Below are 21894 nucleotides of genomic sequence, written 5' to 3' on the forward strand. Positions count from 1 at the left end.
GTGGAATGTAAGGAGTTTCATCTGACAGGATCATTTCAATTTTGCTTTCATAGAGTGTTTTATCCATGACAACCATGGCGTCCCCTTTATCCGATCTGGTAAAGTGAAGTTTAGAGTTATTTGAGTTCAAACAGAGCTATTTTGTCATGTGAGGACATGTTCTCAAAAATTTTAGGATGAGTGGGTAGTTTCAACAAGTCTTGCCTCACTAAAGTTTCGAAAGTGTCAATAATTGTGTGTGAAATCGGAGGAATAAATGTGCTTTTTGGTTTGAATTCACGGTATTTAGGCTGTCAGGTACTGATAGGTTCTGGATTAAACGTGGAAAAGAAGTATCTTAGTCGTAACTTCCTAGTGAATTTGTATAGTGCCACTTCTGTATCCAATGCTTTAGAATGAAAAGTGGGGGACAAAAGAACTGCCTTTCTCTAGAACGGACATCTGGTTCTGGGATAGTTTCTGCGAGGAGATGTTTATAACTAGTGTTTCTTCTGGCGACCTGGTCTGCCTGTCTTTGTTAAATCTGTGACCTCTGCGGGTTTGACGGGTTCTGTGTTGATGTGGTTGCAGGGTTGTTTGCTGCAGGGCTTGTCTCTAAAAAAGAGACCTTGGAGCTGCTTGGGACTGCTGAGGATGTTGATGTACCCGCTGTTGACTGAGCTGGAGGGCAAGTTAGCAGAGTATCACTAACTGAGGCCAAACTTTCTTCAGAAGAGGTTGTACCAGTTTTTTGTAAAGTATGTTTCTGGGCATATATTTCTGCCTAGGTATACACCTCATCGAGCTTGTAGTGGATTGTGTCGCGACAAAACTTTCTAATTTTCCGTTCATGTATTTCTTTAGCATAGATATCAAGTTTTTTATTAATGTCTACAAGAGTGGTTTGCCAGTTCTCTGCCTCCATGCGTTGAGACCGAGAATTCTGTAGTTCTGCAATATCTGCTTCAAGTCCTATCAGTACTTGTGATAGTTCTTCTACGAGGAGTAGAATGAGGTCGAGTGAGCATTTGTTTAAAATGGCGTGCCGTTTGTCCATGATTTTTTTTTTTTATTCATATTGAATAACATAGGCTTAATGGCTAGACGTAACCCTCGAGGGATTCTGCTTGCTTTGTGATATTGGATTAATGTTGTGGCATGCAGCAGTTGATTTATTTCCCTGCGCATTAAATATTCTAACTGGCGAAGCTGCTGGTGTATTGTCCCTTGGGTTGTGTCAAAGGCCCTAGCTTCTCTAATAAGTTTGTAGATATTATTAGCTTCGGTGGAAGAGTAAGCTTTGGTTTCAGCTTTGATCTCAGTGATGTTCAAAATTTCTTCGAAAGACATGGTGGGTGCACGTTCAAGGACAGAATAAATTGAAAGACAAGAAAAATGTTGAGCGTGCACTCCAATGTAATCTGATTAAATTAAGTAATCTATTATTCAAAAACTATGTAGTGAAAGTGTGCACCTTGTAGGAGGTTCTGACAGCCTCCTGAATACTTAAGTGGCGAAAAAACCTGGATCTCTCTCCAGGAGTTCAAAGTGCACTACTATTGTGTCACTTAATCCAAGTGTACAACTTTAACCATGACATAAACAGTTATTAGCATCGAAACAAGTGATCAAAGAAACAATCGTTCTTCGTGAAAGAAATTTCATATATTTGTGAACATCTCAATCCGAAATAACATCCAAAGTACTGCTTATTTTTAGCAAAAAAAGAGTCCATAGTAAAATTATTTTCCCAATAGAAGAATGAAGATCTTGTTCTCATCATCACAAATCTGATAGCAGTAGTTGTCTTTTCCCAATGCATTTCGGGCTAAATTGGGCCCTTCATCAGGGGAATCTACAACATTAATAATTGTCATAATTAACATAAGTCTCAAATAATCCACAAGAAGTGTGTACATGAAAACAAGGTATTACGAAGCAGGGCTACTAGGTATTGGGTGGTTATAAAGAGATTAATAAAATAAGCCATTGTGTGAGTAGTAGAGTAAGAAAAGGGAAAAGACAAGGGAAAAACACCCTTTATACTGTGAATAGATGGTGAAATTATTGTGCTTAGGTTATCAACAGTGTGCTAGTAAAACGTAGCTATGTGCATCGTAGAAAGTGGCAACCCGAGTAAAGAAAACTATGATCTCATATTTCTGTGCTAGATCGAAAGGATTAAAGGTTACATGCATGAATGATTGCCATCTAAACAGTATAGACAGCACTGTGTTTTTTGACTGTTTGATGTGGTATTTTTACTACGAGATTATTATAAGCCTCAAAGTTTATACTATCTCTTACTCTTGTATCTTCACTATTTCTTGCACTTTTTCTGGGGACTTTAACTAAATTTACCCACCACCATTAAATTTGTTCATCACATTGACAAAAGAGTGGACTAATCCTCACTGCTTACATTTTTTTTATTTATCTCTTATTCCGTTTTCAGTTAGCCGTTTTCAAGAATTTCACTCTTTATTAGTAATGCACATAATGCACACCTGGCCTTTCTAGCCTAGTTTTGAGTCTATGGTTCCGCACACTCTCGTTCAGTCCTGTTTCTATTTTTTCATTTTATACGCAACGCTTGCATGCATTTCACCAGCTGGGATCTCCGTAAACTGGAGACCACGTTTTTCCCGTGACCGCTCGTTAGATTTCACAGCACATGCTCTGGTAAGACTCGTCTTTTTATTACTCCCAGAGGCCACTTTTATTTTATTTTTCAATTAGTTTTCATTTATACCTCAAGTTTTAAGTAAATCCTATTTCATTCACTTGTAGAAACGCCCCTTCTATTCCTGAGCCTCGGACGCATTTAAGGTATCCGTCTCCTTTTGTTTACTATCCACCACACTCTGATTGCCTAATACTTCACTTTTCACGAGAGTTTCTTTTCGTTTTTAGATATTTCTTGATACTCTGATGCGAGCTATCGACTGCTCGCTACTTCATTTATGCAGGTAACCTTTAATCCTTTCGATCTAGCACATAATTATGGGAGCATAGTTTTCTTTACTCGAGTTGCCACTTCCTACGATGCATATAGCTAAGTTTTACTAGCACACTGTTGATAACCTAAGCACGATAATTTCACCATCTATTGACAGTATAAAGGGTGTTTTTCCCTTGTCTTTTCCTTTTTCTTACTCTACTACTCACACAATGGCTTATTTTATTAATCTTTTTGTAACCATCTGATACCTAGTAGCCCTGCTTCGTAATAGCTTGTTTTCATGTACACACTTCTTGTGGATTTTTTGAGACTCTTACGTTATTTATGATATATTAATGTTGTAGATATCCCTGATGAAGGGCCCAATTTAGCCCGAAATGCATTGGGAAAAGACACAACAACTGGTATCAGATTTGTGATGAGAACAAGATCATCTTCATTCTTCTATTGGAAAAATAATTTTACTATGGACTTCATTTTTACTAAAAATAAGCAGTACTTTGGATGTTATTTCTGATTGAGATGTTCACAAATATGTTTTTTTTTTTCACGAAGAACGATTGTTTCTTTGATCACTTGTTTCGATGCTAATAACTGTTTGTCATGGTTAAAAATGTTGTACACTAGGATTAAGTGACACAATAGTAGTGCACTTTGAACTCCTGGAGAGGGATCCAGGTTTTTTCGCCACTGTTAGAAAGTTGGCGTTTTCCTTCCTTAGCCACTTAGTGCCTGTACCTGGGTCACATGACTAGGTGTACCTGACAGTTGAGTTTTGTGAAAGCCTCCTAGACAGCCATACACAATGGGGATCTTGGGTGTGCCTGGAAGGCCCATCACTAGCAAGATGAGCGCCGGTAGCTGGGCACAGCCCCATTTACACATGAATTGGCTGTGCCCTGCCTCTGCACAAAGCACCGCGTGCTCATTGTAGTATGTCTGGAGCCAGCATAGGGAAATCAGAATGGCTGTGGGCTTCAAAAGGAAACCTCTATAGGCTTCTCCCCCACTTTAAAGGCACAACTGAGTTTAAATTGTGGACCTCGGACACCACCTCTTCAGGTTACTCCTGGACGTGTGGATACTCTGCCTGAAAGGACTGCTGTGCTTCAGAAGGACGGCCACTCTCCTGGACTGTTGCCTTTCAGGACTACTACTTTGCTGGGTTACTGCCCTTTTGCCTTGGTAGGGACTGAACCTGCATCTTTTGAACCCAGAATCCCAGAGTGACTCCAAGGGCTAGTAGCTTGGCTTCCTGACTTGAGACAAAAGGGACAGAAGGCTCCATCGGCCTTGAACCAGCATCTGGACTCTGCCATCTGTGAGTCTACCCTGCTAAGTGGTGCCACCTCAATCCTTGACCCTTGCCAGCCTCTGTGGATCCACCCATTCCCCTGGCCAGCGCTGTGGCGACAGTATAAACTCCTTCAAATGTGGCACTTCAGCCTATTCCGAGCCTCCAAAGCTATAAAAATGGCTTGGGTGGTTATCAATCATTTTAATATATATTGAAATAATCAGCAACTGTTGTCCTCATTTTAAAAAACAAAACACAACAGCGCCTTCAGGTGGCAGACAGTCATAAAACCTAATGTTGGCAATTAGGTTCTGAGCACCAGAAACCACTGGCTCAAATTTAGCACTGTGTTGCACAAATGGTTTGCTCGTTGCCTCTGAGTTAAGCATGAATGCTCTGTGCCAAGCTACCCAAGGGCTGAGCACGGGTTAATTTACGGTTTGCTTGGGACTTTTCAATGAGAAGAATTGCGGTTGCTTCTTAAAGGTTTCCCCTCCTTCAACCAGTAACCTAATTTCTTACAGCTTGCTTTCCCTATTCTGTGCCAGATTCTTCTGGCATCTGCTCCACACTTACCTACTTCTAATGTTGAATACTGCAGTTTCCTGTGGCTTTTATCGGTGAATTAACTTCAAAGGTCCTCTACCATCAAAAATGGTCCGCCACTGGAAAGATCATCGGATACTCAAAATATTTCTATATGTAGAAGGTGAACAATATCCGTGTTGCTGGCAAGATCCTGTATAAAAATATCCTATGGTTACTTCACAAATGCTGAAGAGATTTACACCCTTCATTTCTCCACATAGATTTTGAGAATATGATGTTCTAAATGAGGTTTGAGTGTGTCACTCAGCCTGACTGAAGTGATTTCTGCAAACTGTTTTCATTCAAACCCTAGGAGAGATTTTGGGTGCCTTTACAAAGTGGCAAATTGAAAATCAACTGGGAAATGGGACAGAAGCATCACTCTTGCAGTAATCAATAGAACTATTAGAACCAAATACAGACCAATGCAGTGGTTCGTGGTCTCTGCAGCTCTTACTTGAAGTGATGGAACTCCATCCTCTGCTGTAGAACATTAAAATAAAGTATTTTTGTACAATTGGAAATTACTCCTTTTTGGACTCTTGATGTTTTTTCATGCAAGGTTTTCTGTTGGCTCTGTTTGAAGATCTCCCAGGCAAATGACAACCATATGCTCTTTCGCCATCTAGGTCAGATTGGCACTAATAATTGAGGCATAAATATAGGGCTGGAGCAAATGAGCAAACTTGGCTGTAGCTTCAACCTGGAAATAAAGAACTACAAGTGCAACTCTAGCTATTGTGGTCTCCAAGCAGACTCGACCTTTACAGGGCTCAGTCCTTTATAATTGTCACATTAAATCTTTAAGTGAAGTATTCTATACTAGTAAGTATACCTTACTACTTGCACCCCCTTTTCCAAATGACCTGCCACCAGCATTGCTCCTGCCTACCCTTCTGTTACCGTATGCACAGATTTAGGACAAATAAATTGAGGTGTTTGAGCAAATTGATTTGTGCCTGTAAAGTTTGATGCTTGATAAGTCTGTGATTCTTGTGTACCTGGATTGAAAAACATCTGCTTTGCTTGATCCCGGAATATGCTGACCAAACTATGTCCCAGTGCATAGTTTTACACTTTAGGAAATTCTATGCATTTGAAAGAAGGAGAGTAGTATGTGTTTGTAGGAACTATCCTTTGACTTTGAACTGGAGATAATTCTAAATGGTATTCCCAAAAAAATGAAGGTAACGCTTCACTAAAGTTGAAGGCACAGGATGTCTGTTTGACACTATTGTCTGGTTTACAGTGTTGTGTAAACAAATCTGGCCTTTAATCGGGCACCTTTTTAATTGCAGCGTTGGGCTGAAAATTTGGGGAAACTGTATTATCTCATTCAAGAAATAATTGGATAAACCCGATACTTTCAGTAGAGTAAGAGCTGAATGTGAATTTGATATGTAAAATGTATGTGATTATCGGTTCAAACTTTGACATTACCTTGAATAGTTAAGATTCACTATTTAGATTTCTAGGTTGTTGCTTGTCCAGTGGAGCTGGCATAAGATTGAGTGTAAAAGGTGCAGCCTAACCATCTATAGAATCTGGAACAGTGGGGCCAGATTCAGAACCTTTACTTCCCATCCGATAATGTAACTGGCATGCCATTGCAGAGCCTGTGTACAGTCTAGTACTGCCATGTCGACTTGACAAGTGTACCCACTTGCCAGGCCTTAACCTTCCCTTTTCTTACATGTTAGTCACCCCCTAAGGTAGGCCCAAGGTATCCCTGTGGGCCGGGTGCAGTGTCTGTGAAAGGTACGACATGCCCTGATGTGTGTGGCATGTCCTGATAGTGAATTACTGCCAATTTTGTTTTTCACTATTGCAAGGCTACCTGTTTCCATTGTATAGAATGGGGAGTTTGCTCATGTCAACCTATAAACATAACTACCCCTGGGAACAAGATGGGAAAATAAAGTTTAGTATGCCTGAACTCAGAATGTTAAAATGCATCTTTTAGTGAGGGTGATTTTTACATTCTGTGTTTGAAAATACCACTTTCAGAAAGTAGGTTTTTTTCTTGCCTAGCCATCCAGTGTGCCTCTACTAGGTTTGTGTGTTGACAGGGCCTGGGGAGGAGCAGTGGCTCCATAGAGCCTGATGAGTCAGGGCAGGGCTGAATAGACATGGGCTGCATTTAGAGTAGGGGGAGGATCTTTCCTTTCACCTGAATGGGCCTGGTCTGCCTTCCTCAATGCTGTCTCCACCTCCTGCCAGGAAGCTGCACCAGAGAGGACCGAACCGGTTTTGTCCAAGCGCAGGGCTTATTGTATGTTTGATTTTTGTCGTTTTTGGTCTTGTTGGTTTAGATAGTTTGCTTATTTTTCTAAACTGATGTAGTATCCATTTGTGGTGTTTTCACTGGGTTACTGATGGCATACACAAATGCTTTACACACTGCCTCTGAGATAAGCCTGTCTGCTTGTGCCAAGCTACCAAGGGGTGAGCAGGGGTTATTTTAAAAGTGTATCCCCCTTACCCTGACTAGAAAGAAGGGTCCCTACTTGGTCAAAGGTGCAAACCTCTGCCCCCTAGAGACCCTCATTTCTAACCTGCAGTATTTATTTAAAACTGAAGTGTACTTTTGTTTCTATCTTTTTGAGGATCAACTAGAAACATTAAGAAAGGAACTGGTTTCAATTCAGGAGAAAGATCGGCAGCTGCAGTGCAAGAACAAACACTTACAACAGTTACTTAAAAATGAGAAGGAAGAGGTGAGCTCTATTAAAAGTTACTGTGGGGGCGTGGGTGGGGGTAGTGGGGTTGACACAAGCATGGGTAGCACAGGGCTTCTAAGAGCCTGACATCCGACTGAAGGAAGTGGCCCGATTAGGGTCACTCGGTTCACTCTCAACCACCTCTCAGCCTTCCATATAAGTGAAGAGTCGATCAGACAGTAGAGAATACAAACCAATATCTGTTTATTCAGAGTACGCTCCGAGCGGAGCCCTACCTGCCCAGCTGCTAAAGAGTGCTGCAGAGGGACTGACTTCAACAAGCATAACAATACATTATGTACATTTCAGAATCAATGAAGGCACGCCTACAATGGAATTTTCCAGAAAGATGCAGCTGGGCAGTGAATTACAAAGGAGTAGGTTTCAATTCCGAGGCCGGGCACACACTATCTATCTCTCAAGGTTACTCTGCCTGTGTCCGCCGCTAGACAAGTGGGAGAAGGCTTACATCTCAGAAGAAAGGTATGCGTTAATAAGAACAGTGCATTCATTAGTGTGGCCGAACCCAACTCTGAAGAAACATAACCTAGAGAAGGCCGTTTCTCAAATAGCAAAAATTAGTTTTGATCTAGATCTAAAATGGCGCCTACACACAAAATGGCGCAGTGAATGCTAAACTACGTAAAACAATACATAAACATAATTTTTATTCCAACAGAACCTCCTTTTAGCATGAGCTAAGCAATTGTGTAATAGGAAAAACATATAGTTAAAAAAAACATGAATACATTTAGAAGCACTCCATATCTTCAGCATCTGGGGGGAAACAGTAAGGAGGGAAGAGGTCTCAAATACCCTAGTCTATCTGCATAAGGGTTTTGAGCTCTTTCTGAAGCATTATTGTTGCGGTAGTATCATGAACTGATTTCTTTTAGAAGAGAGAAAGGTGGTGCAGTACTAACAGCATAAGGGAAGACACTGGACCAAAACACAGCAAGAAATCAAAATCGCAATGAAATGGATCTCCCTTTCAAGTTTCCAACCCCATTCACCAAAGAGGGACCAACTCCAATTTCGCTCTCCATTCATTTAACATTTTCCAAAATGTCTAAAATATGTTGGGTAATATTCTTTTCCATATTAGTGATCCTAACTACACACTGTTCTCCTACTTCTGCGCACACCCCACCGCTCTTAGCTAGGATGAAGTCAACTGCATATCTGGTTTGTTCGGAATATATTCACATACTTTCCAATTGGGTGGTGATGTCACGTACAGCTGCTACTGTGGACTTAGACAGTATCTGCAGCTTACATCCTATGACATATTCTCTAGGTCTTTAACCCCTGGCTATTGCAGTACCACCAAAGATAATAATGGAGGAAAGAATATACCCAAAAGTGATACCATTGCTATAATTATTGACCTCAAGGTCTGTCACCCCTTCGCAAAATTCCTTTGTCGGTGTTCTTTTAATCTATCTGACCTTAGGCTTCGCATGTTTACAAGGTACACCTAGAGGCAACACCATGTCAAGGGCACATCATTTGTACCATTGTGCATATTAGAATAAGTCCCATTGGATAAAAAAAAAACCCTAGGTGCGCATAGATAGGCCTATCGTAATCCACAGCAGCATATCTGGAATTCCACCCAACAGTACTAGGGTCTTTTGGGTTTACCCTTGCACAAAACTATTCCTGAGCAGTTGACCAACAAAATGAGGTCGGTAAAATTAACAATTGGGCAACTTGCAGGTCACAAGAAGTATTGTTACATCCTATACCTCATGGCTTTCGATAAAACAGACATTGGCCTGGATAACCAAACCCAAATGCTCCTTTTTCTTCTACGAAACCAGGGGGTCGAGTCTAAGTATAATTAACCAGTGACAATGGATCTGCCGTCCATAAGCTAGTAACGGACTCAGTAGGGTAGCAAGCGGTACCTTCTCTAAAGAACCTTTTATGTGTGTCTACGAATACATTACTCGGGGCTTTCCTTTTTGTACGAACTTGAGAAACAAATGTTACGTTTAGTAAATGATGGTGCATTCTGATCACATTCCAAATCCCAAGACACCCCGCCCAAAATCAACAACCGCAGTAACACAAGAATAGCACACAGTACTTTTTTGGTTGGTATACCTACATTTCTGTATGTGAACACTGGGAATTACTGGCTGCTCTTCGTCAGCAGCCATTCTGTCAAAGGGGTATATAGCAAATAATGAAGCAAGGGGGCAAATTGCCAGCAAGAGAAGTATTAAAGTTCCCAGTGTCCGTCGGAGCCTCAGTGGTACAGGCTCCTATTGTTCATCAAAACGTTGGCGCTCTTGAGCACTGGCAGTGGAGCTTGGCATGTCCTAAGCTCCGGATGTATCCCATGCCGATCAGGATAACGTACCCCCAAGGGGATACGTTGGATCTATCCTGTCCAATGTTCAAACAGTGCACAAATCTCACATAGCCCTAAACTAACTCCATTGGTACTATAACAAAGTACACCCTAACTTACCCAGTCCATCCCTGACTAATCTGACTTCTTCTTTGGTGCACTATTCCTCAGCCGAGGACACAGATTGTACCTGGTGACTCCAGACACAGAGGGATCGGTAAAAAGGGGTTCCTGAATAGCTCTTCTCTTGTGGGACAGCCTCGTTCAGAATGTCGTCATTCTCCTTGTCACTTTGTGTCCATGTAAGGACCGCGTCGCTGAATGGAACAAAGCAAGGAATCTGTTCACACTCCTGGTCAGCTACCCCCTCCTTTACCCAGTGGTCATAGGGTAACGGCAGGGGCACCCTCCTACAATGGGAGGCATGGATCCAGTTCTTACGTCCAGAAACTTTAATGGTGTTGCGGGTTGCCAGCAAGACCTGCAGTGGCCCCCTCCAGCAGGGCTCCAAACTCTTCTTCCGCTGAAAATTTTGAATCCATATAGTCACCGGGCTGAATATTGTGTCCGGGCCCCTCTGGTGTAGCTGGCAGGGTGTCCCGGACCTGTTGGTGAATAGTACGTAAACTTTCAGTTAACTGGCATAGTTAATCAATCAACAAGGGTTACTCCATATTGGAAAACAGTCGGATGCGGGATGCCCTAGACATTTGCCGGCTGTCCTTCTACTACCTCATACGGGGACAATCCTGTCCTAGAATGCGCTTAAGTTGTTGGTGACGAAAGTGCTAATGGTAGGGCATCTAGCCACTGTATCCCTGTTGCCTCCTGAATCTTTACCATTTTCAATTTGAGAGTACCATTGTACTTCTCAACCAAACCTGCTGACTGAGGGTGGTTTGTGGCATGAAACTTCTGTTCTATGTGCAAATCATCACAAATTAAATGAATAACCTTGGCATTGAAATGACTAAAGTTGTCACTCCAAATCAAACTGGGCAAGCTGAAACAAGGAAAGAACTCATTCAGGAGTACCTTTGCAGTCATAATGGCTTTAGTGGGTTAAGCTTAAACCCATTTACTGAAAGCACAAACCACCACCAAGACATACTTCAAATTATTGCACCGTTCCAGTTCTATAAAGTATCTGGAGGACTTCAAAAGGGAAAGTAGGTGGTGCAAAATTGCCGGGTGGGGTAGGAGTACCTTTTCCAGGATTGTGCATCGTGCACACCATACAATACTTCACTAAATGTGCAGCAGTCTTTGAAATTTTGTTGTTCTGCCAAACAGGATCTAACAACTTGCAAATACCCTTAGCACTAATGTGGGCTGGGCCGTGGGCCATCGTAACTACAGGTAGAACATATGCATCTGGCAACATCCATCTCTGCTTCCCTGACTTGTCAATCCAACATCCCTCCTCGTTCAATTGTGTTGTACTTTCTTGCCACACTGCTAACTCTTCTGTTGTGGCCTCTCTTTGTATCTCCTTCACGTTCTCAAGTGTGTCTTTGAACATAGTAACCTCAGGCACCCACCTAGCAGGACCTGCTACCAACATTCTTTTCATTTTGGTCCGGCTGTTTCCTTAGCTGTCTGACCTGCAAAAGCATTTCCCCTACCTACATAGTCGTGACTTTCTGATGGGCACTACACTTCACTAAAGCCATTTTCTTAGGGAAGGTCAAAGCAGACAGAAACCGCAGTAAGGTGCCCGTGCTGAATCTTAGTGCCATGTGAAGTAAGAAACCCTCTCTCTGCCCAGAGTCACCCAAATTGTGTGCGACTCCAAAGGTGTATTGGCTGTCAGTATAAATATAAACAACCAGTCCCTCACTCAGTTCACAAGCTCGTATCAAAGCAACAAGCTCCACAGCTTGAGCTGATTGGTAACAAACTCGTGATGTCTCCACTACCGTACGCAGTGTGGTAATAGCATACGCGGCAGTTGTAGTGCCATCTGGTAATTTAAAATGGGCCATCGACCTATAGTTCCCCTTCAGATAAGGGAACATCAGTCAAGTCTAACCATCCTTTCGTCTCTTCTTCTGTTTGGAAGATTCAGTCATGTTTTATCAATCATCATTCTCAGAAGGGAGGGGCAGTAACATGGCTGGATTCAGAGTGGCACATCTTTTGATCGTGATCTGTTTGACAAACCATGTTAATTCATAGCCAGCCAGACGTGCACTGGTGAGGTGCTTTGTCTTATTCTTGTTCAAAAGTGTATCCACAGCATGGGGTACCATGACTGTGAGGTCCGTATCAAGTATGAGTCCAGCGGATTGTCTTATCGAGATGGCCACAGCTGCGACCACTCCTAGACCGCTTGGGAGGGCTCTTGCGACAGGGTTAAGAACAGCATAGAAATAAGCACACATCTGTTGCTCATCTCCAAATTTTTGTGTTAAAACAGAATGCGTGCAACTGGCCAGCTCATGAACGTACAACACAAATGGTTTAGTATAATCTGGAGTGCCAAGTACTGGTGCCGAACAAAGCGGTGTTTTCAATTGCTCAAAAGACTGCTGACATTCAGGCGTCCAAAGCAGGGGCTCATGCACATCTTTTAGTGTTAGTGAAAGCAGAGGTTTGATTAGTAACCAATAGCTAGGTATCCACTGATGACAGTAGGTATTCCAGAAGGAGAAAAGTTTATTTGAAATGAGAATCTTGTAAAGCGGTAAAAGTAAGAAGTAATCTCTCAATAAATAGGTATGTGTTAGATTAGATCAATATATTCATCACATAAGTGAGTATATTCGTGAATCACCAGGAGTTACATTATAGTTCTTCTATTGTAGATGCAGTGAATGTACGCTTGGAAACCACTGTACACCTGACAAAGCATTAGGTGAATTTAGAATAGGGTTTTCCTTAAATCGTCAGTTTCCATAGGTGATTATTTAATGATAAATCATGGGCTCCGGCCGTTTCCGTAACAATTGGCCTATAGGGAATTTGGGAATTTTTGAATTACCCCTGTGACAGCATTACATGGTAACTTTTTTTTTTTTTTTTTTTTTTTTTTTTTCTAGCTCTCCCACATAGACTAGGACATCATAATGGCACGGCTCCGCTCGTGACTTCGTATGAAGTCACCAGAGCCACAAGAAGACCTCGTTGGCAGGATGACGTCAGTTCCCTTTTTTCCGTGCCATCGTCGCGTAACGGTTTTCTGAGACTCCATTTTCTTTGTATGTTACTTTGTTTCTGTGGTTTCCCTTGGTGTAGCAGTGCCATGGCGACATCGAAGAAGTCCGGTTTCAAGCCTTGCAGAGAGTGTGGGGGTCATATGTCTATCACAGACACCCATGACGACTGTAGTGTCTTTCTTCAGACCCGAACGTCGGAGGCTGCTCCAGTTGTCGGAAGATGAAGCCGAAGGCTTTGAAGGAGCATGAAGCTAAGCTTTTTATGGCGAGGCAAGAAAGGAGAAGAGGAGCTGAAAGAGGTCAAAATCGAAGTTGTCGACCATGCATACTTCGAAGTCAAAAGAGCACAAGAAGTAGAGAAGGCATGGTTCCAGACTTCGTTCATCGAAAGGTAGAGCTTCGAGGCCTCCGGCTCCGCGATGTCATTCTAAAGATTTCATCTCGCCGTCACCTTCCCCTTCTCCTCAAGTGACTTCGGCTCACTCTCCGATGCCGAAGGGTTCTCCATCACCAAGGATATCTCCAGAGCCTAGGATGTCTTCTCCTGTGCCAGCCGCCTCCTGTTCTGGATCTCACGTCCCCGACGCCTACTTGACCTCAAGTGGATTCCAACTCTGCTCCTTATCCACCGTTTCCTGGCCATGGGCCTGGGTTGGATCCTTCGCATTTTCATAATGCGATATACGGAATGTTTGCTAAAGCAGCTTACCCTACCGTGTGCCGTCGGGTCCCGTGGGTCCACTTGCATTCAGTTTGGGCGTTCCTCAACAATATGCCCAGGCACCCTTTGTGCCTTTTATGCCAGTTGCGCCATCCTGGCAGTTTCTGGCTCCGAGGTTCTCAACAGTTTTCAGTCTCCAGTGCCATTTGTTGCTCCTTCTTCCTCTCGACTTCGATCTTCGCCGTTGCCCACATCAGAGGCTCTTCCTTCGAAACCAGCAACTGTTCCGAAGTTGTGGTCAAGAAGAGAAGCCCAAAGACTGTTGTAAAAGGAAGAATTTCAGCGGGAGGAGGCTGAAGGTGAAATTGAAGAATCAGTTGACAAGTTCGAGGGCATTGGAGAGGCGAGTGCTCTAGACACTTCCCTCCCCCCCCCCCCCCCGTCCCCACAGTAGGAGCTTTCATCACCAAAGGCCTTACCCTCTTAGGATATGACACCATACAATGCTGTTATTAGGAAGGCTGCTGAACTTTTAGACCTTCATTTACCCACTGCTGAGTTCAGACTAAATATTCTTACAGAAGTATTACAGTCCCCGTCTTCTGTGGTTGAACCTCTTTTGCCTTTTTAATGAGGCTTTGACTGAGCCAATTCTAGAGGCGTGGCGGAAGCCCCTTTCTGCTCCTGCTGTTTCAAGGCCTGTAGCAAGGAGGTACAGGCCTGCTCCTGGTGATCCTGCTTTTCTTTCTCCACATCCTTCACCAGAATGTTTAGTAGTACAGGCTTCCTGTTATAAACGGTCTGCGGGATCTCTTCCTCAAACTCCTGGAGACAGACTCTAAGACATTGGAGCAGTCTGCCAAGAAGGTCTTCTCTTCCTCAAGTATGGCGTTGAAGTCCACCAATGCTACGTGCTTGTTGGGGAGGTATATTAAGGCCTTAATGCATTCGGCCAAGTAGTTGGCTCCCAAGTTACTGGACAATGATCGTGGCTCCTTCTTGGAAGTTTTGGCGGATACGCAAGCTGCAGCCCGTCCACTTATCCAGTGTGGTCTGGATACTGCTGATTCGGTGGCCAGGGTGATTCTCTATTGTCTCCAGGAAGCATGCCTGGCTCAGGTCTTCTGGGTTTTCTCCAGATGCACAGGCTACGCTCCTTGACCTTCTGTTCGATGGAGCGGTACAAAAGGGGGTGGTGATGGGACGGAGCATTAGAACCAATCAAACACTCGCACCCAGTCAACAGATCTGGGTTTGATCCATCACCGTTCTTTAGCCTACTCTGCCACCCCAGTTCAGACATGGCCATATGCAAATCAGTCTGACCCTGTGCCTCATGGGAACAGTCCAGCCCGAACTGCCAAGCCATGCCTTCCCTGGACCGGAAACAAGCTTCCTAGGACCGGTTTCTGGCATTTCAGCCGTCTTAAGCCAGGCTTGCTTGAATCCAGTGGCAAAGTGAGCAAGGGACTCACGTATGAGCATACCCTGCCAACTTATGGCAAACAAAGCGGTACAAAAGGGGGTGGTGATGGACGGAGTATCAGAACCAATCAAACACTCACACCCAGTCAACAGATCTGGGTTTGATCCATCACCGTTCTTTAGCCCACTCTGCCACCCCAGTTCTTGACTGGGTGGGAGTGTTTGATTGGTTCTGATGCTCCGTCCATCACCACCCCCTTTTGTACCGCCTTCTGTTCGATGGATCCAAGCTTTTTGATGAAAAGACTGATTTTGCGTTGCAGAGATTTAAAGACCGTAGAGCCACTGCAAAATTATTGTGTCTTCAGTCCTAAACCAGAGGTTTTAGATATAGGAGGTATTGTGGTTTTGGTAAGGCGGCTTCCTTTCATGGCTGTAAACAGCATCTGCAGCAGCAGAATCATCTGTACAGATCTTACAGAGGAAAGGGCGGAGGTAGTCTGCGAGGTGCATCCAGTCAACTCTCCTCCTCTTACTCTCCTGCCCCCACCGCTGGTACCACAGGAAAGCAGCTCTAGATCCCCCCCATCTTGAAGCATGCTGGCCCTGTAGGGGTCAGGTGTCCCATTTTCTTCAAGATTGGAAATCTATCACATCAGACCTTTGGGTTTTGAATCTTGTGGAAAATGGGTACACCCTTCCCCTCTGTGAGTTTCCTCCTCCTTACCCTCCTCGTCAGGGCTAGTGTTCAGAGGACCATTTGCTGCTTCTTCAGAAAGGTGAGATAGAAGGTGTCCCATAGCAGGAAATGGGTCAGGGATGCTACTCCCGGTATTTCCTGATTCCCAAGAAGGACTGCAGATTAAGGCCTATCCTGGTCCTCGGGGTCTTGAATTTCTACCTCCAGCAGAAGAAGTTCAAGATATTAACCTTAGCTGAGGTTCTTCAGGCGCTGCAACAAGAGGACCTGGATGGTGTAGATCGACTTGCAGGATGCATATTTTCACATTCTCATCCTGAAGTCGCACAGGAAGTATCTCTGTTTTACGGTAGGGTCTCAGCACTACCAGTTTGCAGTCCTTCCATTCGGTCTTACTTCCGCGCCTCAGGTCTTCACAAAGGTGATGGCAGTGGTGCCGGCTCATCTCAGGAGCTCGGGGATTCCTGTTTTTCCCTCTCTGGACGACTGGCTGCTCAAAGCGAAGTCGCCAGAGATGGTACTTCATCATCTGACTGTAACAGCACGGCTGTTGTTCAACTTGGGCTGCTCGATAAATGTGCCCAAATCTCACTTGGTGCCCTCACAGCGCAAGCTGTTCAAAGGGGCAGTACTAGATACGGTTTTGTCGAGTTTTCCCACCTCTGCAGAAGATTCTCGACATTCAAGAGATGATTCCTTTGTTTCACGATGGAGCGGTTGTTCCAGTCCTGAAGGTCCTACGCCTGCTCGGTCTGTTTGCTTCCTGCATACTGTTGGTCAACCATGCACGCTGGCACATGAGGGCTCTGCACTAGTGCCTCGTCAGGCAATGGTATCAATACAACGGAGATCTCAGGATCTCCAGAGGCACTGCAGCAGATCGGTCTTGGTGGAGTGTGGAGGGCAAACTGTCGTAAGGAAAACGCTTTCATCTTTCTCCACGGGTGGCCACAGTAATCACGGATGCCTCTACTCTAGGGTGGGGTGCTCATCTGGGGGATCTGGAGATCAAAGGCCTTTGGTCTCCGGAGGAAAGGTTGTTTCATATCAACTTTCTAGAATTGAGGGCGATACATTTAGATCTCAAGGCCTTTCTTCCCTCCTTTCTCAGTCCGTCAGTTCAGGTCCTGACGGACAATACTACAGCAATGTGGTACACGCACTGCCCATCGTTCTGCAGTCTCCAGTTTCCGATGCAGGGAGCATTGGGGGACGCGTTTCAGCTGGAATGGGGTTCGCAGCTCCTTTGGGTTTGCTCCCATACCCTTGATTCCTCTGGTACTGAGGAAGATTTCGCCAAGACCGGGCCCAGGACATATTGATCACCTCGGGTTGGCCAAGAAGGGTGTGGTACACAGATCTACTTCACCTCTCATCACACCCTCCGCTCCGTCTCCCTCTGAGGGCAGATCTCCTCTCGCAGGGGCAGGTTCTACACCCCCACCTTGAGAGCCTGCACCTTCATGCCTGGAGACTGAATGGGGCAACCTTAGTTATTCTTTGTTGGCCCTTGTCGGCTTTCCTCCATTTGACCGACCAGCCGTCTTTAAGTCTCCCATTGTTATGAGGTTCATTAAGGGCCTCACCAATAGGTTTCTTCTCATTCCTTTCATTATACCTCTGAGATTTAAATCGTGTACTCCCTTTTTCCTAATGGGTTCTCTGTTTGAGCCTATTTATAGTTGCCCGTTGTGGCTTCTTTCTTTCTAAACGGTCTTTCTGTTTCGGCCCAGAGGGTAAGTGAGCTTCAGGCTCTTAGTTCTAAACCTCAGTTTTTAACCATTCATGCAGAAAAGCTCATGGACCAGGGCTGATTTCCTGCCTAAGGTGGTTACTCCTTTCCATCTGGGGCAATCTTTTACCTTACCTACCTTCTAGCCTCCCCCTCACCCTTCCAAGGAGGAGGAGTGACTTCTTCGTCTGGATCCTAAGACGGCTGTCAGCTTCTATCTGAACAGAACCAAGTATCTGAGACTGAACGATCAGCTCTTCGTGGGCTACATTGGACGAATGAAAGGCAAGGCTGTCCACAAGCGAACACTCTCCAGGTGGATCATCCTGTGCATCAAGATATGCTATGCCTTGGCCAAGAAGAAACCTCCTGAACGTATTAAAGCTCATTCCACCAGAGCCAAGTCTTCTGCATTGGCTAGAGGTGTTCCTGTTATTGACATTTGTAAGGCAGCAACTTGGGCCTCCCTCCACTCCCTTGCGAAGCATTACTGCTTGGATTCAGAGGTCAGGAGGGATGGCCATTTTGCACACTCTTTGCTGCAGGATTTTTGGTATTAGTAGGTGGACACCCTCCTCCTGGAGCAGTACTGCTGTGGGATTCAATTCAAAAGATGAGGAATCCACAGGCAGATGTATCCATCAGAAGAACCAGTTTCTTACCTTTTGGTAATGCTTTTTCTGGTGGATGCAGTATCTGCCTATGGATTCCTCATGGACACACCCTCCTCCCCGTTGTCCACCTTCGTATACCAAAAGAGTTTTTAGTTATTTGACACGGTTATTCCTCTGTCTTTTGATTGCGTTGCTATTGGTGTATGGAAATGCTTTGTTTCTTTGGCTTTTCCTATTTTTCGATATGCTGTTTATGTATAAATTGTATACTGTGCATACTCCAATTATGTGGTCGGTCCCCCCTTTCGCCTCGAAGGCACGGAAAAAATGGGTGGAACTGACTTCAGCACGCAGACTAGGTTTTCTTGTGGCTCCGGTGATGTCATGCGGAGCCATGCCATTATGACGTCCTCGTCGAAGTGGGAAAGATAGAAAAAAGTTTGTGGAATGCTGGTGCAGGGGTAATCCAAAAGGTGAGGAATCCACAGGCCGATACTGTATCCACTAGAAAAAGCGTTACCGAAGGTAAGTAATTTGTTCATCTATGCCTTTCTTTGTGTTTTTAGTACATTTTCCAAGGGATGTTGCAATCATTGGCATCAATGTCTGGAGTTAAGTCTTTCCTTCTCCAGGGTAGGGGGAGGGCATTCAGCTCTAAGGCTATTGCGGGCCTCCTTTTGTAGGGGTTTGCGTAGCCACTGTGCCACGTAGCTGACCACCTTCTCAGCCGAAACTCACTCTGTGAACCTGGGGTGGATAATATCATTAGAGTCCATCATATTCGAAACACCATGGGAAGTGGGAATGGGATCTAAAGCTGGGTGCCAGAATCTGTAGGATGCCACCTCTTCGTCCGTATCGGGAGGGGGTGGCGTGAGTTCAGGATAGGGCTCTGAAGACCCAGTGAGGTCTTCCTGAGGCAAGGAATGGGCTAGGAACACATGTTTTAGGTGCTCAAACACATTCCTATCAAGCCCCTCCCCATAGTTTCTCTTGAAGGGTGAGGACCCTTCTTGTAGGGCATCCTGCAGGGGGTTAGCTGGTGCCGCGGCATTGCTGTTGGCGATTTTTGTGCACTCTACTGATTTTGGTTGAAGAGGCATTGCTCCATAGGTCCCATGAGGTCAGTGACTGCCCTATAAATAGAGGTATCTATAGCCTCGTAGCAGTCTTTGTACCCCTGAAGGCACGACAAGGAGTCGTCGTCCTCCTTATACCTTGTGGGGACTGTCTGGCCGTTCTGCCAAATGGGAAGATGCTACTGTAAACAATAGGGGAGGCACCTAGGAATTTTAGGCCAAAGGCCTGGATGTCTGGTGCCTCTGATGAGGCGCACACTAGCATGTAGATCTTTAAAGGCTGGGAGTGTAGCCCAGGCTATGTGGGTAGCCAGAGGCGCACAGTTGGGCAGGGAAGACCCCTGGGGACACAAACGCCCTTATATATTGAGGGATAATAAGCTGCCTGGGACCGTGTCTCCAGTGATGGCCTTAAGAGGCCTTATTACAAATATCAACCCTGCAGGGTGTCGGACACTGCAATACAGACACCACTGGGGTTTCAGGAATCGCAAACCATAGACAATACAGAACCAGTGCTAGGCTGGGTGTTGCCCTGGGCAGCAAGACAAAGCTTGATCACTTTCATGCTCTGGCACGCGCTCTACTCCCGATATGAGGGAGACTCGTGCCACAGAATCAGAGTTTTGCTGTTGAAGCATGGCGCCCTCTAAAGGGCTTCAGGACCTCACTGTGGTCCACACACTAGGAGAAATTCACGTAAGGAACGCAGAAGTGTTCCCACAATAGCAACAGGATTCTGGAAGGCAAGTGTGCTGTGCGAGATCAATAATGGCAAGCCAAACATTGTTCAATATAGCACATAAATAGCTTTACAATTAAGGAGAAAAGTAAAACACAACTTATCTGGCTGCTCAGCGAAGAAAGAGTGAGAATGAGCTGCAACAGAGGACTATGTTGAATCATGGCTACAGGCTGAAGGACTTATCAACTGTTTGTTTCCCTGGGGTTCATAGGAAAGTAGTTTTGAAATGCTTTAACGGCTGCTGTGTTTGATTTGTGATTAAAGGGAAGAAGGGAAGCATAATCCTCACCTCTGGTCCAACAAAGAATTCTCGATGACGATGACACTGTCAATGACCTTCTTGATGGCGTTGACTGTTACTACACCTTTACTTGTGCTGCACCATCACTGATCTTTTTGGCATCATCTATTGCCTCGACAAAACTGTCCACGAGAATAGTAAACCGTGGCACAGTTGACTAAATCGTCATTGAAAAAGGTATTGACAGTGAAGACCTCGTCTACGAGAGCCCTGTTGACAACACCGCCAGTAAAAACCTCGCCAATGAGTGTACCAATGACTGCTTCCTAGACAGAAAACCATTGATGCTATATTAAACAAATTCCACAAGGGAAAAATAGTCTTCAGATACATTACACACTGACACACACATGAGTAATGTTCCCCCTTTTCTACCTGCACATTTGCTGGATGATGATCACTGTGTATTCTAACCACACCCACAACTCTAGTACAGCCACTGGCTAAAACACTATCAAAACCACCAGTGGATGAAGCACCTTCCTCGGCTGAGCAAAGGGGAGATTACGGATAGTACATCAGTTCCCAATGGATAGGATGACTACCTAATCCTAACACCACCTCTACCAGTACCACCACCAATTGATTCTCCACCAGACAACATTGGTGGCTTCCACAACCTAATGGAAAGGGCAGCTAAGTGGTTCCAGCTTCCATTGACGACTAAGCAAATGGATTGCTTCCTTTACAACTTTAAAGTATCCGTGAAGAATTCGGTCAGGGCCATTCCTATAGTTGCTTTTATCTTGAAGGAAGGCATTAAAACAATGAAATTCAGCTACAGTATCTGCAGTGCTGCCTAGTCTGGACAAGAAAGAGAAGGCACCCGATTATTCACTGGCATGTTTAATTAGCCATCCTCAGCCGGATTGAGTCATAACCCTAGCAGCCCAGCATCGCTCAAAAAACACTTCTACTCCCATTTCCAGGCCACCGGATAGAGACTGTCTTAGGTTAGATGAGATTTCTAAAAAGCTTCTCCATCATGGCAGCCACGACTGTCAGAGCAACTAGTTCTTTGGCTATACTAGGCCGCTACAATGGGCAGATGTGGTCGAACATTGACCTTTGAAGAGGATGGGAAACGAGAAGCTAAGAATTTTACGAGAGAGAGAGAGAGAGAGTTTGTCCGCATAAATAGCAGAATGTGCAATAGGCATATCATCAACTGGCTTTAGACAACTGGCATGTTCAGCTGTTCTTAGGTGGCAGGGGATGGTTGAAGGCAACAACATTCAGGCCAGAAATCCAAAGCAAGATTCTTGACATGCCAAATGACGGTGAGGCACTATTTGACAAGCATTTAGACCATACTCTACAAGCCGTCAAAACTGACAGATACTGCCAAAACTGACAGATACTGCCAAATCTTTAGGAACTATGCAAATGAGAAAGCAGCCTTTTTTGGAGCAAGGGAAAGAGGGCTATACTCCTAAAGAGGAGGCTATCAACTGTACAGGCAGCAATACCAGTCTGTTCAGAGTAATTATTGATCTCTGTATCCTCCGCAACAATACAGATAGCCACCAGCAGCTGTGTACACTAAACAAGCACCCAGAAGTAAGCAACCCCCT

The 21894-nt window shown here is 44.6% G+C and overlaps 1 protein-coding gene across 6 annotated transcripts in view; it reads left to right on the plus strand.

The window, feature by feature from the left end:
• SSX2IP (SSX family member 2 interacting protein) overlaps positions 1-21894 on the plus strand; it is a 450188-nt gene that overhangs the window by 181667 nt on the left and 246627 nt on the right. For 4 of the 6 annotated variants that reach the window (XM_085602084.1, XM_085602087.1, XM_085602086.1 and 1 more), the window contains exon 5: positions 7433-7543. The exons of the other annotated variants lie outside the window; for them this stretch is intronic. In XM_085602084.1, coding sequence (XP_085458210.1) covers positions 7433-7543 — 111 coding nt within the window. The remainder of the gene's footprint in view (positions 1-7432; positions 7544-21894) is intronic. 6 annotated transcript variants of the gene reach the window in all.

The sequence above is a fragment of the Triturus cristatus genome, chromosome 4_2 (genome assembly GCF_964204655.1).
Source record: "Triturus cristatus chromosome 4_2, aTriCri1.1, whole genome shotgun sequence".
In the NCBI taxonomy this organism is placed as follows: Eukaryota; Metazoa; Chordata; class Amphibia; order Caudata; family Salamandridae; genus Triturus; species Triturus cristatus.